The following is an 18,526-nucleotide window of genomic DNA, read 5'->3' as shown; positions in this document are numbered from 1 at the left end:
GGCCACTCTTGTCAATACTTTTGCCCAGCTGTGCAGGTCCCATGATTAAATGTTCAGATCCAGATTTATCAAAACCACCAAGGTCACAGGTCATGCTAGGATCTGAGAGAAACGAGTCTTGTCAGTGATATAACTTGGGTCTGGCATACAGGAGGAAAGTGCTGCAGTTCATTGAGTTACCTCTCTACATGACAGTCTGCTGTCAAATTATTGACCATTGTATTTAACATCATCAAAACAGTAATAATCTTAAAGAAAATATATCTCCTAGTCCAACTGTTAAAAAATATATAGGCACATGAAATGAGACAAGATACAAGGTTACACAGAAGCTATGTGAACTATCTCCTAGTCCAACTGTTAAAAAATATATAGGCACATGAAATGAGACAAGATACAAGGTTACACAGAAGCTATTTCAACTTACCTTGTCCATGAGCACTGGAAATCCACAAGGTGAGAATAACCTTGATCAGTATCCACATGTTTTCCAAGGACATGTTCATGGGTACATTGCATTTGTGCTCTTTGAGATTTATCTCGACTTCACTGGATATTCCCTCTGACTTTAAGTGCACTTACAGGAACCTAGTGAGTTCAGGTCCTTCAGTAAATACCAAAGTTCAGAGAGAATTGCAAAATCGTCATCTCCTAAAGTGCTTTCACAATATTTTACCGATTGCATTCTATGCTTAATACAGTTTGCTTTTGAATCAGTAACAGATTGTTTTCAAAGATAATAACAAATTTTAAAGTTATACATTTAAAATAGGTGATTTCGGGGCCTGAGCAATAGCACAGTGATAGGGCATTTGCCTTGCATGTGGCCAATAGAGGACAGACATTGGTTCAATCCCCCTGCATCCCATTTGGTCCTACAGACAGGAGCAATTTCTGAATGAATAGCCAGGAGTAACACCTGAGTGTCACAGGGTGTGGCCCCAAAACCAAAATAAATAAATGACAATAAAAAAATAAAATAAGTGATGTCTTTCTCAACTAGACAAATCATATGTGAAAAAAATCTGGGTTCAAGTTAGTCTAATTTTCTCATGTGCCTTTTTTTTTTTTTTTTTTTTTGCCTTAACTAACTAATTCCTTAGTCTGAAAAGTAACCCTCATATTTGGAACATATTTAGAACACATGATGTTTTATTTTTATTCTAAATTAAAAATGTACTTTTTACTAGTAACTCCCACCACTTTTTCTTATACAACCTCTATTTTTTTCCTACCTTCCCCTTTATTTCCTCACATCATCTTGTTTTATTATCAATTTTTATGCTTTGATATTTTCTTATTTGTTCATCACTTTATATCCATATATTGATTGCATGGATTGGTGAATTCAGCATTCTTTGTTTCTCTTCGTTTTTGTTCTGTTTGTTTATGTATTGGATGAGGACATGTTGGTGCTTTGGGCTTACTCCTGATTGTGTAGGTGAGTAGGCAGTCCTGGTTGGCTCTTTGTGATGATGAGAAGGGTGCTAAACATGGGTCAGATGTATGCAAAGGAAGCACCTAGTCACTAACTAATCTTTTCATTAGCCCCTTATATTTTTTAATCTCTAACAATTAGAAAAGTTTAGGGGCCAGCGATATATCATGGAGGTCAGGCGTTTGCCTTCTATGCAGAAGGACGTTGGTTCGAATCCCGGCATCCCATATGGTCCCCAGTGCCTGCCAGGGGCGATTTCTGAGCATAGAGCCAGGAGTAACCCCTGAGCATTGTTGGGTGTGACCCAAAAATAAAACAAAACAAAAAAAAAGTTTAAACATGTATTTTTTATTAAATACTCTTTAATGTGTGTAGACATTCCTTTTTGAATTAGAATTAATATATTTAGATGAATGAAATGCTTTCCCTAATTTTGTAATACTATATCAATTTAAGTATTATTTTTATATGTCCTTCCACTGATTTACAACTTTCTATTTAATGTTTTTATGTAAATTTTCATAGATAATTATATTTTTTAGCTTTTAAGATACAAGATAGAATCTTTCCATCAGATAAGTAATATGTAAATCATTTACCAGTGTGAGACTTAATGCATTGAATTGAATTAATTTGCTTATTTCCTTACAATTTACTACATATCTCCATAATAACTAATTTAATCCATGACTCTAATCTGAATTTCCATAATTCAGAATAGAGTGTTCTTACTTTGATGATTTTCGTCGAGCTTTTGATTTTGAGTCTGTTTGTTCTAACTATTCAGGTATGTTTCTTGTAGGCAGCAGAAGGTTGGATTCAGCTCTGTGATACATTTACCACTGTGTCTCTTAACAGGTGCATTTAGTTCATTGACATTGAGAGAGAAAATTGCATCGGGATTTTGTGCCATCTTTCTGTAGAAGTTTGGTGTGTCTCTTGGTTGGTCTTGTCCTAAATTAGACCTTTCAGTTTTTCTTTTAATTCTGCTTTTGAGTTTGTAAAGTTTCTGAGCTATTGTTTATCCAAGAAGCTATGTATACTTCTTTAAAACTTGAAAATGAATCTGGCTGGGTGCTTATTCTAGGCAAAGTATTCATTTTATTGTGCTTTGTCACTATATTTCACCACTGCCTTCTGACCTTGAGAGTTTCTTGCGACAAGTTTGATGTAAATATTAAGGATGCTCCTTTGATGGAATTTCTCTTTTTTGAACTTGCTGCTTTCAGATTGTATCCCTATCTATGGGATTTATCATTGTGACTAGGATGTATCTTGGGTGCTCTTCTTCATGTACCTTTTAGCTGTTACTCCTTGGGTATGCAGGATTTGATTGCATGCTGTCCTTATCTCTGGGATTTTCTTTGAAAAGATATATTTGACTGCTGATTTTTTGTTAGGATTTTTCCTGAGTCTCTGAGACTCCAATTCTTATGTTGTTTCTTTTTGGTTACTAAAATTTTTTATTTTCAACTGTTCATATACTTTGAGTAATTTTTCTATTGTCTGATCATTTGCTTTAAGGCTCTTTTTCAATCTCTTCTGCTGTATAAAGTTGTTATGCATCTCAGCTTCCAACTCACTGATTGTATCCTCAGCTGCTATTACCCAATTGGAAAGACTTTCCATTGATGTTTTCATTTTTTTACTGAGTTTTTCAGACCTGTTATTTCAGTTTAAAGTTTTCTGATTTCTATCTTCTTATTCTATTGATTATTCTTATTTGTGTTCTATTCAACTCGATCTATGTTTTCTTTGACTTCTATGAACATCCTCCATATTTCTTCTCTAAACTCCTTATCTGAAGGACTAAATAGGTAGTTGGCAGGTTTTGGCTCATCATAGCTGCCATTTTCATTCTCTATGCCTGGTGTTGGCCTGTGTTGTTTCCCCATTTTGACAATTGTAGTGTGGATTTTTCTATGTGTTATGGTGGTATTCATTGGCTAAATGATGTACTCATTCTCCATATTTCTTCTCTAAAGTCCATATCTGAGAAACTAACTAGGGGGTTGGCTAATATTGGGCCATTAGAGTTGTCATCTTCATTCTCTGGCTGGTGTTAGCCTGTGTTATTTCCCCATTGTCACTCTTGTATTGTGCATTTTTCTACATGTTTTAGTGGTATTCATTGGCTAGATGATGTGCTCGACTGTGAAGCAAAGCAGAGAGGCTGCACTCCTCTGGCTACACCCTTTGTGGAAAGAGCGACTTGCCTCTAAAGGAGATGAGCCTTCAAAGAAGAATGCCAATAAAGATCAAGCCCAGGCCGAAGCAAGCAGAGAAAAGGCCCAAGATGTCTGCCGTGCTTCAGAGACACAGCAAAAATCAGCCAGTTCCACTGACTGTGGGCAGGACGACTGACAAAAGAAGTAGAAAGGAAGAAAAAAATGTAAAGGAAATACAGAGGAAGGAAGGAAGGAAGGAAGGAAGGAAGGAAGGAAGGAAGGAAGGAAGGAAGGAAGGAAGGAAGGAAGGAAGGAAGGAAGGAAAGAAGTGAAATAGAAAAGAAGGAAGGTAGGATAAAGAGAGGAAGTAAGGAAGGAATGAAGAAAGGAAGGATGAAGCAAAGTAGTGAATCATCTGTGACAGTTGTGCCCAGACATTGTAGTTGTTATTATTGTTTTATTGAAATTATTGTTGTAAAAGTGTGGTCACTGGAGCTGTGGTCATGGCCATTGTACCAGGTAGTACCAGAGACCACACCTAGCAAGTCTCACACATGCATAATAAACCTCCTTCATCTTACACATCCTTTGTCTATCAAGCCTTTGAAATTTTCTCTTTTTGCATTATCAGTATTTCGTTAACTTTTATTTCAGAGTAATATACCTATATATAAACTCACTTGCATATTCACTATAAATATCCATTCATGTATATTATATATATTCACTGCTTTTCCATATAGCTATTGTAAAACTGAGAGTAGGGATATCTTCAAATTTAACCACCATTAACAACATACAATGAGCATTTATGTGCAGATCTTGAAAATTTCATGTTTTGTTTGAACTTTCTTAATTTTTATTTGTTTAAAAAGTGTCTAGTTAAATCAACTGCCTACTATTTTGGATATATTATATTTTAGTACTGCATTGTAAGAATTTTTATATATCAAGAATATATATACATCAAAATAGACACTCTTTTCCTTGATGTATGATTAGTAAATATTTTAGAATTGTCAGTTCATCTTCATTGAATGTCTTTTATTTATTATTTATTTAGTTAGTTCATTTTGAGTATTTTTGGGCCATTCCTGGCTATGCATTGAGAAATCACTCCTGCAGGCTTGTGGCATCATATGGGATGCTAGAGAGTGAACCTGGGTCGGCCATTTGAAAGCCAAATATCCTACCTTCTATGCTATCCCATTGGCCCCAATATCTTTTATTTTAATTTACTTAATTATTTTTAGTTTTAAGCCACACAAGTGGTACTCTGTATTTATTTTTTTCTGTTTATTTTTGTACCACACTTTCTGTGCTCAGGGGATTTTCTTGGCTCTGCACTTAGGAATCAGTCCTGGTAGTGCTCAGGGGGCCATATGGGATGCTGTGGGTCAAAAACATGTTGGCCACATGCATGACAATTGCTTTACACAGTGCATTATTGCATCAGCACCACCTGGGTTTACTCTTGTATCTCTGTTAAGGGATCACACCTAGCAGGGCTCAGTAGGTGCTGCTTGATTATTCCTAAATTAGCTACATGCAGGTTAACACTAATCTACCCTCAGAGGCCCTGTCACCTATAATGTCTACAAGTGCACGAAGATGTTGCTGTTTAATTCACATTTTCTATGTTTTACCTTTTTGGCTATAACTTTATTGTAATACATCATACAGCTGAATCCAAGGTCATTTGAAAGCTTTCCTTTTCTTTTTGATTGAATTGATATTCTCTGCTCTTATGTGAATCCAGGACTGTGCACCCTTTTAAAATTCTGTTTACTTATAGTGAAGAATAGACCAAATTCATTTACTGGTGTAAAATTCAGTTGGCCAAAAGATGCTCATTGGGCTATAATAATTTCCTAATATACTTTTTTCCTCAGAACCAGGGGTAGAATAGGATTGGAAGCCTGGGACTCTTGCTACAGTGATTAATAACAATATGCTTTAATGCCTTAATTTTACCAAGTATAAAATAACTCTTCACTTTCTTTGTTTACAGTGGGCCTTGGAAACAAATGGTGGACACTCTAATTTTAAACCTCGGTGTTCATTCACACTGGATACCATATACAGTGTTCATTATAAAAATGAATCAATCAAATACTCTAATTTACTCACTTCCTTTTGTTTATGTCTTCTATTAGGACCCAAAGCATATGATCATTCAGACCACTCGAACACACAATGGTGCACCACAAATTTAAATTGCACGTCCTGCTCATCGACCATGTTTTGGCCAACCAATACTTCTTTTTATTTTCATTTTTCTTTCCCTTTTTCTCTCTTTCACTCTTCTTCCCTCCACCTTTCTCCCCTCTTTCTTTTATTATTCTATGTTAAACAAATTCAATTAAATTCAATCTATGTTAAATAAAGCCCTCTCTGTCAGTTGCTCCTTAGGAAAGGTAATTCTACACTTAAGATGCAGCAAATGATACTAGTTAGGGTAGTCACACCCTACTGTCCTCACTGCCACATTACTTAGTACTCTAGACACAAAAACTTTGGCTATTCTTAAAAGCTCCAGCCACTATATAACGCTGATGCCTCTACCTAGCAAATACCACCACCACCAGTGATGAAGAGCCTTGAAAGTGGAAAATCCACCAACACTGATGCACAGGCCCAACCCTTTTCAACTCAATTTTACCATATTCACTTATTCTTTTGTTCATTTCTCTCCTATTTTTTGTTTTCCCCTTCTTTCTCTCCTATTCTATATCTTAGCCAATTATTTATCTTTTCTTAACCCAATTATTTCTTAAGATCTCAGACCCAGCCCATGAGGGTTAGGCTTCCAACAACAACCTAAGAATAGAAATCTAATGTCTGCCTATATGTGGGCATGAATTTGTTAACAGTGGACTCTTGTCTGATTGCCAAACCTAAAATGTAAACAAGCCATGCCTAAAGTGTATATAGCTCCTCCTAGATATTATTCCTCTTCTCCATGTCAGAAATCTCCTTATTCTCTCACCTCCCAGCCCTGATCCATTATTATTCTTTATTTAACCCTCTCTACTCTCAGTTCTGAACCCATTAGGTATGAAGACCAACTTTTGACCCAATAAAGCACCACCCAGCTCCCGAACCAAAAAGACTCTCCCCCAGTCCCACATCTCTTGCCTCAGCAAGAAACTACAACCAACACTCCTGCTGCTTCATGCCTTATGGCCCTTCTTCCCTCCCTCCTAATTGGGCACTGTTGCATGCTACCAATTCAGCCCCAGAAGGACCCCCCAGCCCAAGGACTTTACCTGATCTCTTCTGGCTGAAAAACATTCCTTAAACTCAACAAGACACAATATCTCAAAAGACTTAATGGAGAAGCCTGTATTTCCTTTCTATATTTAATGCCACTATAATAATAGCCCTTGTCTATTTATACCCAAATGTAAGTTAACCTCTTAAATAGCATTTTTCTTTAATTTCTTTTTAAACTTTATTTAAACTTTATTATATAGAGGAGCTAAATACACACACACACACATATATATATATATATATGTGTGTGTGTGTGTATATATATGTGTATATATATAATTTTTTTCTTCAACTTTCACCAGATTTGGCTCTGCTTGGTATGAAAACCTACAAGAAAAAGTCTTGCCTGGTATAAAAGCTGTGGTCAAAACCAGGGCACAGAGAATGTGTAGACTATCATTTTTACCGCCAGTTCCACCAGCAATATATCTTGACATCAACCCTTTTGCATAAGCACTCTAAATAAGGGGAAATCTTATACACAGAAACAAACTCTTATCTACTAAGGATAAGGATCCATACATTTAATAATCCAGGGAATCTTCCCACCCTGAGCATGTGCCATGTGGACCAAACTTACTCTCCAAGTGATTGGACAGAGACTGTCCAATCCAGAACCCCAGATATCAGGAACCAACACATGTCCCAGCACCAGCACCAGGAACCAAATTTCTCCCTGGGAAATTCCTAATGATGCTCTAGCACCAACTTGCAACAGTTTTAATATGACACCCTGACATGAAGAATTGGCAACAACTTGATCTAAGAGAGCGTTGCCCTATGTCATCACCAACCAGACTGATGAAATCAGGAGACATGACATTCTTTGCTCTATGCAAAAACCAAAATCGCTAACTACAGAAGACTGATCTTGATAAACATGGACTGGATAGAACCTATTGAGGGTCCAATGAGAAATGCTGAGGCTTTGGCCTAGGATTTATACAAAAACCAAGATCTCTAATTCCAGAGGTCTGAATTGGCAATGCAACTGAGTAGAACTTCTGGAACCAGATTGAAAGATTTTATTCTAGGCTCTGTTCTAGGATTTGAGCAAAAACCAATACCACTAATTACAGAAGACTTATTATAACAACAGGGATGGAACAGAACTTCTAGAACAACAGCAACAACAACAACAACAACAAAGCTCTCTCCTAGCCTTCGTCCTATGACCTATGCAAATAACAAGATCTCTAGCTATAGAGGCATGATATCATTATCCACAAGTGACTGGAAAATTCCCTGGAAGCATAATGAGAGTGTATGGATTCTGTAGTTGTTCCCATGGCATTACGCTTTAAGGGGGGAGAAACCCTGTTTATCTTAGGCCTAGGGAATTTCTGTTCTAATTTCCCCAATATTTACTGTGCCTATGCAAAAAAAAAAAAAAAAGTAACACAGACATTTTTAAATAGTTGCTGGTTTGGTGTTTTGTTTTTGTTTTTGTTTTACTATGTTTTTTACTCATTTTTCTTCTTTATTTTTGGTTCGTTATTTTTTGTTGTTCTTTTTGTACTTTTGTTACTGCTGCCCTATTTTTTGTTTTATTGTTTGTTTTATAGATTTTTTTGTTTTGCCTTTTCTGGTTACCATTTTCTTTTTTTCCCTTTCTCCTTCTAAAGGGAAAGTTATAATGCCCAGATGAACCCCTCCTAGTACCATTTTTTTTCCTTTTGCTTTATTTTGTTTTCTTCTCTCATATCTTTTCATATATCTCCAACAGAAACACAGCACTGAGATCATCTTGTTCAGCCTCACAATTTGAGGGGGGAAAATGGACAGTACCAAGACCAGTCAGTTAAATGAAGATTTAGTGTAAATAAAAAATGATCTGACTTGAACACCAAACTCATAGTCAATGACAACAGATTCGATATCCAATTTACAACAAGCTGTACAAATGGGAAACAGTTACACTAGCACTATGGGGTATAAGGAGGGAGATATGGGATGCATCCTAGAAACAGGGGTGGAGGGAAACAACACTGGGGGTGGGTGGGAATGCCCCTCATTTTTTGTTACTATGTGCCTTAAATATTTCTGTGAAACAATTGTAATTCACTTTGACTTAAATAAAAATTAAAAAAAATAGTTGCTCATTGCTTTAAAACTTCACCTAGCCTTACTCTGCCAAGCATGTTGGCAATTCACTTCAGGCCTTGACTGGTTGGGGATCACCTGGTACACATTGCCAATGCTTCTGGAACTCTAGGGACATATGTTAGAGTAATCTAGGCTTCTGGGACCACAATCAATGAGGTTCAGATGCCTTGTACTAAATATCAAACAAGGTCAGGCAAGACCTTCCATTCCCTTTATTATCTCTATAGTCCCTTTCTCACATAGTTTAACAATAGCCACTAGAAGTTTGTATAGCATATAAGTTAATTTTGTACTTAATTTTATTATTTAGTATGTCATCTATGTACTATATAAATGGAATCATGCAGTGTTTGTGTTTACCGGTCTCATTTGATTCACAGTTGTAATCAGCAATAATTTGGACAGTAATTCAAATTTGTATAAAAGCAGTATTCTCCATACCCAATCAAATATCTAAATATACTATGTTTTTCCAACTCAACTCTTGTATATGTCTTTGTTATATTGTCATATATCTATATATCATTAAAATATTTTGTCTTTTGTATCCTCCTAGAAAGTGATGTGTGAGATTTTAGTTTCGATTTGTGATGAACATTAATATGAATTTTTCATAATATTGTACCATTCCCATTTTATGAAAGTTTATGTATTGTATATAATGTCTAAGTTGTAGAAGATTATGGCACGATTTTTAAGCTGAATCTAGTCATCAATAAACAAAATTGAGAGGCATTTACATCTTACTTCTCATATAGAACTTTGAATTGGTCTAAGTTTCAAATGTCTGTGACTTGGCCTTATTTTGACATATCAATAATGATAAGTACTTAGAAATTATTCCTTTCATAGAAATTTGTCTTAGGCCAAGTTTTCAGGCAGTGTGAATTCACATTATTATTAACATTGAAAAAGTAATGTTTTCATTGTCCCTTTGAGATAAAAATATAAGTCTTTGGGGATTATAGACAAAGTTTAAAGACTTTTAGAAGAATGATGGATTGAAGCAGGGAGGAAAGGTTGTATATAAACTTTTAAAAATTTTTATAAATAGCATATGAGCAGTTTTTTTTCACCACATTTTAATGTGATACTCTTTCAATGTAATTAAGTTATCTCTCCCATAAAATGTCATCATAAGCATAATATGTAACATAACTTTTGCACTTCAAATAGAATTATTTTTGTTTGTTTTCTTGGCTAGACCCAGTGGTGCTCAGTGGTTACTTCTTGGCTGTTATCAGAAATCACTCTTGGTGAGCTTGGGGGACAATTTGGGATGGAAAGTATCGAATCAATCTCAGCAGCATGGTGCCAGTTCATTTTGAATAGAATTTTGACATCACTTTATTATTATTATTTTATTTTATTTTTGGTTTTGGGAACATATTCAATAACATCAGGGATTACTTCTGGCTATGTGGTCAGAAACTACTTCTGGCTTGGGGAACCATTAGAGAGGCAGGGGGATCGAACCACATTTGTCCTGGGTCAGCTCTGTGCATAGAAAATGCCCTATTGCTGTGCCATTGCTCTCGCACCTGACATCACCAAAAAATAAATTGAGATGGATTACAAATGAAACATTCATAGTAAATTTACACATGTTATGCTTCTGACTGAACTGAATATACTAATTTATTGACAAGTGGGGTATATAATTTTTCCATCTATACAAAATTGTCGAAACAGATTAGTTGATGCATCTTCAGTGTATCCTGTTTTACAAGCAAATTCAACAAACTCCCCTGATTGGATATAATGTATATTTTTATTATTCCATCTTAACTCTAGTCTATGTTTATTCATGATGTCTTCTGATATTACACATGGATCTGAAGGTGAAAAAATACAAACTTTTATTAGTATCAAAGTACTTCAAAGCTGCAGGAAGATTTAAGTAAAATCTTGTACACTGGGTTAAAACATTATTCTCCAAATATTTTTCATACCAAAATATTAAAAATCCATTGTGTGTATACAAATTATTTTTATGAACTGTCATTGTGAATAAGAACTATGCTTAAATTGTGAATTTGAAGTACTATAAGATTCATCATGTTACTTATATTAGTACTTTATATTATTATTGTTTTTTGGTGAGCCACAACTTGCCAAGTTCAGGATTACTCCTGGGTCTGCACTCAGGAATCACTCCTGGAGAGTTCAGGGGACCATTAGGGATGTAGGGATTGAACCTTATCAACCTTGTGTAAGGCAAACACCCTATCCTCTAGTCATTGATAACTTATATTAAAGGAAAATCCATTGTGGTGCTTAGATAAAATTTTTTCAAACTTTAGTTCATTATGTATTAAATTTTTGTTGTCAACCATGCAATAAGATGGTCCATTGTGAAACCAAGAACATTTTATTCTAAACATTAAGCTATCATATAGATTACATATACTGTCTTAAACCCTTCAGAATTTATATACTTACTTAAGCATTTTGGTGGTTGTGACCACTGCCCATTATGGCATCTTATAATCTCATCTCCCTCAAGTTTATAGAGGTTTTGACATTTGTACTCAATTTCTGATTCAGGAGCATATTCTTGTAATGGAAATGAAGTGATGTCTCCATTAGCTATTGGTGGAGGGGTACCGCATTTTCCAGTTGCATCTGGAAAAAATTACATTTGATTTATTAAAACTATAATCTTGAGAAATAACATTAATTTCATCACTTTGAAGTGGTTAAAAATTTCACATTAAATAGTTTAAAATGTGACATATAGCAACAAGACACAATTTCACATAATAGAAATGATTCACTCGCCTACTGTTATTTCATAAACTAAGAGCTACAATCAAAAACCTTCTTTTTTTAACAGGAGTTTAAGCAGACAGAACATTAACAAATATAGCTTTTTGCCTTAAATATTCTATTGTTAAAATGTTTTGTATTGTTTTGTTTTTTAAATGGGGTCAGAGTAGGTAAGGCATTTGTTTTGTAAGCAACTCAGCCAGGTTCAATCCCCAGCACCATAGATGGTCCCCCTAGTCCCCCTAGTCTTCTAGAAGTGATCCCTAAATACCACCAGGAATGGTCCAAAATATAAGAAAAAAGTTTTTCATAATAAATAAATGCTACACAAATGACAACAGTTATAGTGGAAGTAGTAGATAAGAGAGTAACAACTTTAAACTAATTAAGTTTAAAATTTTAGTCACTGAAGAGGTAGCCAGTCAAAGAGATAGTTGGAATGGTTGGGAGTGAAAATTACTGTGAGAGAAGAGACCACTAACTGGGTGACTTCCTCTTCGACCCACATCTGTGTCTGGTGGATTGTATGAAAGCAGCACACACATGACTTTAGAACAAAGCCAGGTCAAAGGAATAAAAGGGTTAAGGTGTTGCAGCTTGACAGGCAGGCTGCAAATCTTAAGTGGGGGATGACAGAGTTGCTGGTACCAGCAAGGTTTTAGGGATCCAGGTGAAGACCACATAGTCTGCATTACCCTAGGAGCAAGAATATTGTGGTATAGGATAACTTATACAGTGGAGAGTCATGGAAGAAATGGCATGAGTCAAGTGGCAAGCAGGTAAAAGAGAGTGAGGTCAAAACATTAGCAAAGAACCAAAACCCACATGCTTCAACTGCAAATTAGACTTCAATGATGAATAGCAAAATTTTGAGTGCAAAGTTTTCAGACATCACTCAAAGAATGCACAAATTCAAGAATTTAACCAGTCTAGAACTATTCACAAAATCAAGAAATAGTTCAGTTTTGCAGAGACAATGCTCAATTGAGGTGTCTTGGTGTTATCAAAAATATACTGCACAGCAGATAGATTCTCTGAAAAAAATTGATGTTTATTTTTTCAGTTGTTTATTGAGACACACTGATTTACATACTTATTTGTAGAAGAGTTCAAGGAATATGATACACCAATCCCACCATCTCACCATCTCCCACCATCTCACCATCCCTCTATTAGTGACCCCTGGTTCTCCAGCCTGAGCCCTTACATGCACACTTTGAAATTTATTGTTGGCTGGGTCTCAGACTAAAAGTGTTATTGGCTTTGTGGTTTAGATATGTACATTTGCCACATGATTCACCACCAATGTGCCTCATCCCTCAACATGACCATGAAGCCAGAAAGAAGTGTTTAAAATACACAGAGAAGGGAATAAACAGGGAGTAGAAAGAAACAGACTTTAAAATGATAGACTCAGATGCTGATAATTACTTTAATTATGAATGTTCTCATATACCAGAAAATAGGCTAAAATGTCAAGGTGCACACAATGAAAAGATCCATCAATGCTATATATGAGAGACATTCTTCGAGCATGAAAACACAAGTGGATTCTAAGAGAAGACTGGGAAACATATAATCAAGAGAATTTACACTCAAAAATTCCAAATGTTTCATCTTATAATTTTTTTCATTTTTCAAACTCTAAAGTCTCCATGACTTAAATGTCAGACTTTAATAGAGGTTTACTATTTTCCTTCATGAGGCCAGCAAGTTAACATGTCCTTAACTGTATCCATTAGCTGAAGAATTCTAAATTAATCACACATTTTTTGATAAATCTATCTGCCTGTCTGTGCCTTAATGTGATATATTTAGGCATTAAGTGTACTTGTGTATTTTTAATTTTTATTAGGAATTTATTTTTGATTTGTGGGCTACTGTCAGTGCTGCACAGGGATTATGCCTAGCTCTGGGATCACTCCTGGTACACTCAGAAAACAATATGGGATACCAGGGATTGCACCCAAGTCACCTTCCCTGTAGACTTTATCTAGCCTGGACCATAAATATTTTTAATATTTTTTCTCAGAATATAAGTACCTTAGTGCTTAAATCAGGGAATAATTTTTAAACAAAAATTACATATTGTATCAATAGTTACCATTTAAAGTTCACAAAAATTAGTTTTTAAGTACAATTATTTTGTTAAACTATTTTATAGTATTCACTCCATGTATATTTGTATATGTCTTATATTACCCTAACATATTTTTCCTGGTATAAAATATGTCATCATTTAGTGCCACAGAAACTCAAATATTTTGGAGTCAACTTGACAAAAGATGCGAAGGACCTATACAAAGAAAACTATAAAACCCTGCTCCAAGAAATAAGAGAGGGCACACGGAAATGGAAACACATACCATGCTCATGGATTAGCAGTATTAACATAATTAAAATGGCAATTCTACCTAAAGCATTGTACAGATTTAATACAATCCCTTTTAAAATACACCTGATATTCTTCAAAGAAGTGGATTAACACTTCTGGAATTCATTTGGAACAATAAATATCCTTGAATAGCTAAAGCAATCCTTGGGAAAAGGAATATGAGAGGCAATACTTTTCCCAACTTTAAAATGCGCTGTAAAGCAATAGTTATCAAAACAGCGTGGTACTGGAATAAAGACAGACCCTCAGAGCAGCGGAATAGTCTTGAGTACTCAGAGAACATTCCCCAGACATACAATCACCCAATTTTTGATATAGGAGCAAGAAATTCTAATTAAAGCAAGTAAAGCCTCTTCAACAAGTGGAGATGGTACAACTGGTTAGCCACTTGCAAACAAAAGCGAACTCAGACCCCCAGCTAACACATTGTACCAAGGTAGAATCCAAATGGATTAAAGACCTTGTTATCAAACCTGAAACCATAACATAACCATAACCATGATAGAATAACACGTAGGTAAAACACTCCATGACATTGAGCCTGAATGCATCTTTAACGAGGAAAGAGCACTCTCCAAACAAGTGGTAGCAGAGATAAGCAAATGGGAATATACTAAGCCAAGAAGCTTCTGCACCTCAAAGAAAATAGTGCCTAGGATACAAGAGCCACCCACTGAGTGGGAGAAACTATTCACCTAATATCCATCAGATAAGTGGCTGATATGCAAAATATACAAGGCACTGATAGAACTTTACAAGAAAAAAAAATCTAATCCCAACAAAAAATGGTGAGAAGAAATGGACTGACACTTTGACAAAGAAGAAGTACAAATGGCCATAAGGCACATGAACATATGTTTCACATCACTAATCATCATGGGGATGCAAATCAAAACAACTATGAGGTACCATCATGCCACAGAGATTGGCGCTCATCACAAAGTATGGCAATGAGTAGTGCTGGAGGGAATCTAGAGATAAAAGAACTCTTATTCACTGCTGGTGGGAATGCTGTCTAGTCCAGGGATAAGCAACCTGTGGCTCCAGAGCAACATGTGGCTCTTTTGAAGCTTTGCAGTGGCTCTGACATCAGGGACGATAACAGGGGAGTGGGGAACATTATCACTTAAATATTTTAATTGGTTATTAATTTGCACAAATATATTTTACATTGTTAAGTGAAAAGTTCTTTTTTTCTTCAGATTGACAGCTAACAATCCTGCACATAGCTTTAAGATAAGAAACAGTGTATGCAATGCTATATTTGTTTTACATGTCAAGATGTTTTGCGGCTCCCAGGTGTTTTTTTTTTCTTTGGAATGAGTCCAAGTGGCTCTTTGTGTCTTAAAGGTTGCAGACCCCTAGTCTAATCCAACCTTGATGGAAAGGGATATGAAGATTCCTTCAAAAATTGGAAATTGAGCTCCCATATGATCCAGCTATACCACTCCTAGGGGTATACCCTAGGAACACAAAAGTACAATAAAAAATCCCTTCATTGCAGTGTTATTTACAATAGCAGATTATGGAAACATCCAAGATTCCCTTCAAGAGATGACTGGCTAAAGAATCTGTGGTACATATTCACAATGTAATATTATGAAGCCATCAGGAGAGATGAAGTCATGACATTTTCCTATACATGGATGTACATGGAATCTATTATGATGAGTGAAATAAGTCAGAGAGAAAGAGATACATGCAAATAGTCACCCTCATCTTTGGGTTTTAAGAAAAATAAAAGATATTTTTGTAATAAATCTCTAAGATAAAGAGAGGATGGCTGGAAGGTCCAGCTCAGGACATGAAGCTCACCACAAAGAGTGTTGAGTGCAGTTAGAGAAATAACTACACTGACAACTATCATAACAATGTGGATGAATGAGCGAAGTAGAAAGCCTGTCTAGTGTACAGGTGGGGGTGGGGTGGGGAGAAGGGAGATTTGGGACATTGGTGGTGGGAATGTTGCACTGGTGAAGGGGGTTGTTCTTTACATGACTGAAACCCAACTACAATCATATTTGTAATCAAGGTGTTTAAATAAATATATTAATTAAAATTTTGTTGTTGGAAGTTCTTGGGGACTACTACTGGCTTGTGTTCAATGGTCCCTTCAAGCATGATCCAGATTCCATGTGCTAGTCGTTGTCCTGTGCACCTCCTTCATGCTGAGCATCTTCATACCTAAGAACTGTCTCCAGGGCTCTGCATCCAATTGATTTCCTCTCCTCTACTCAAAGTTCCTGGACATTTTTAGGAAAGTGAAAAATAAGAATTTTTCTTAATTTTTTCACTTTGATTTAGGAAAAGTTATGTAGTACCTAAATAAATTAAAAATGAGTTAATATCTGTAGCTTGTGTGAATTTTGAACTTCGTGAATGCTGGAATCAATTGTCAGCAAACTGGAAAAACTATGAACACTTTTCTGATAGATTCTCTGACACTCACAAGGAAGGCATCTAGGAGTGATTGTCAGCCTGTGAGCTATTGGGAAGGGTGAAAACCACACCTTTTCTGCCGTTTTACTTATGTGACTATTAACAATTTCAACGTGTAGCTATTTTACTATTTTCTTGACACATTAATTTTAGTGTGTACTTCCTGAGAAATGTGTACAATAGCACGTACTCAGAAATGTGAAGTTAAAAATAAGAAATGTATAATGTATTTGCATGTAATGTAGAAGTGTTTAAACACAAGAAACAAACACTGTATTCTCAGACCTCTTTACTTACTGACGAGGATGCATCTGGGAGGAGGGTTCCATCCAGTCTCCGTGCATGTCATATTGTTCTCTCCATTTTGTAGACTATAGCCAAAATAGCACTCAGCTCTCACAGATTGACCTTGGTAATATGTTTTTGAAATCCATGGATAATGTCCATTTTCCAAGTAATTAAAAATACATTTTCCTAAAGATATTATAAATGAAAATTAATAACCTTTAAACTGTTATTAGTTGAAAAAACATAAGCATAAAGACAATTTCATGCTATTAACCAAGGCTTTTTAAAAAAAGAAACAAAATATTTAAATATATACTTCAATACTATAGTTAAATATATTTCTACACCTCAACTTTTCCTCTAGAAATGCATGGTTATGAGATTGTTTGCCCTCCAGAATATAAAACTCAGCTCTTAGATCTGGGAGGTGATCCAAAAAGAGCAATTCACAATTGGCATGGACTAGTTTCCAGGTTCTTTTTTCTGTACTGCATGAGATCTTCAGAGATTCTTCTCTGAAAACTTTATTTCAATATTCTGCAGCACAATTTTTTTTACTTGTCTGAGTCCTTTGTTATGTGTTTTCTAGATCTGTTACACTCACTTTATAAAATTTCTCTAATTTTCAGAAAAATATGGCCTTAACAACCAAACGAGCTTTGTTGTTGGTGTCAGAAGTTGTAAATCAGTTTTCTTAATGTATTCTACTTTGGTTGAATTCTGAGGGCATTGGTATGCTGAGCACTCCTAGGAGTGATCCTAGAATGCAGAGCTAGAAATAATTCCTATTTACAGTCCGGTGTGATTCCACAAAAAACCAAACCAAATAAACAAAAATACTCAGAAAGATCCTTTTTATTGGCACTCATAAGATCTTAATTTGTCTAATTCTCCAAATAAAATTCACAATTACTTTGCTACTTCACTTAAATTCATTTTATTTTATTAAAATAATTTATTTGGTTATTTATTTCATTTTGGGACCCTACTTCGTTGTACCCAGGGCTTACTCTTATTCTGTTCTCAAAAGATAACTCCTGGATATGTTCAGAGTAGCAAATAAGGTGCTGAGGTTCATACTCAGCCAACTGCATTAAAGGCCCACAGTACTCTCGTTCCTGACACAATCTCACTCCCAGTTATTGAGAACATAATTTAGCTCTGTAAGATCTGTCCCCTGTTTTATGAACAATACATGTTATCTCTCACTTCACTATCAAGCCAGACCCTTGGCATTATTACTGTTCAAATAGTTTATAAGTTAACACTTAAGGATGGAAATCTAAAGACAAAATTCAGGTGCAAAATTGATGAAGAATTATAAGGAACTTTAATTTTATTAATGCAAGCTACATATCAATAATGTGGATACCATCATTTAATGTAACTATAATAATCATTCTTTACTCACAAATAATGGTCCCTAGTTCAAAGCACTCTATGCATTTTGCTATACATAGATTACTCTCTTTGGACATCTAAGCATCCTTTCTTCCTAGTTCACATTAAGTTGGAAGGTCACAATTTAACTTTAGTTCTTTTTAAAATAACTTTAGATAAACAGTTCATCTGATTAATTATGAAAAAGAATACTTGAAAAACCAGAACTTACCAAAACATTCAGGCTTATCAGACCAATCATTATGA

General features: G+C 35.4%; 1 protein-coding gene across 1 annotated transcript in view; it reads right to left on the bottom strand.

Annotated features, from left to right (window-relative positions):
• The window catches only part of LOC126004327 (complement factor H-like), a 104,929-nt gene that overhangs the window by 40,629 nt on the left and 45,774 nt on the right, over positions 1 to 18,526 (bottom strand). Inside the window, 1 exon segment of the mRNA XM_049770776.1 lies at positions 16,889 to 17,065. Within this exon segment, the coding sequence (XP_049626733.1) occupies positions 16,889 to 17,065 (177 nt within the window).

Source organism: Suncus etruscus, chromosome 3, assembly GCF_024139225.1.
Source record: "Suncus etruscus isolate mSunEtr1 chromosome 3, mSunEtr1.pri.cur, whole genome shotgun sequence".
Classification (NCBI taxonomy): Eukaryota; Metazoa; Chordata; class Mammalia; order Eulipotyphla; family Soricidae; genus Suncus; species Suncus etruscus.
The sequence above is the reverse complement of the archived record's forward strand: the minus strand, read 5'-3'. Positions and strand labels throughout refer to the sequence as shown.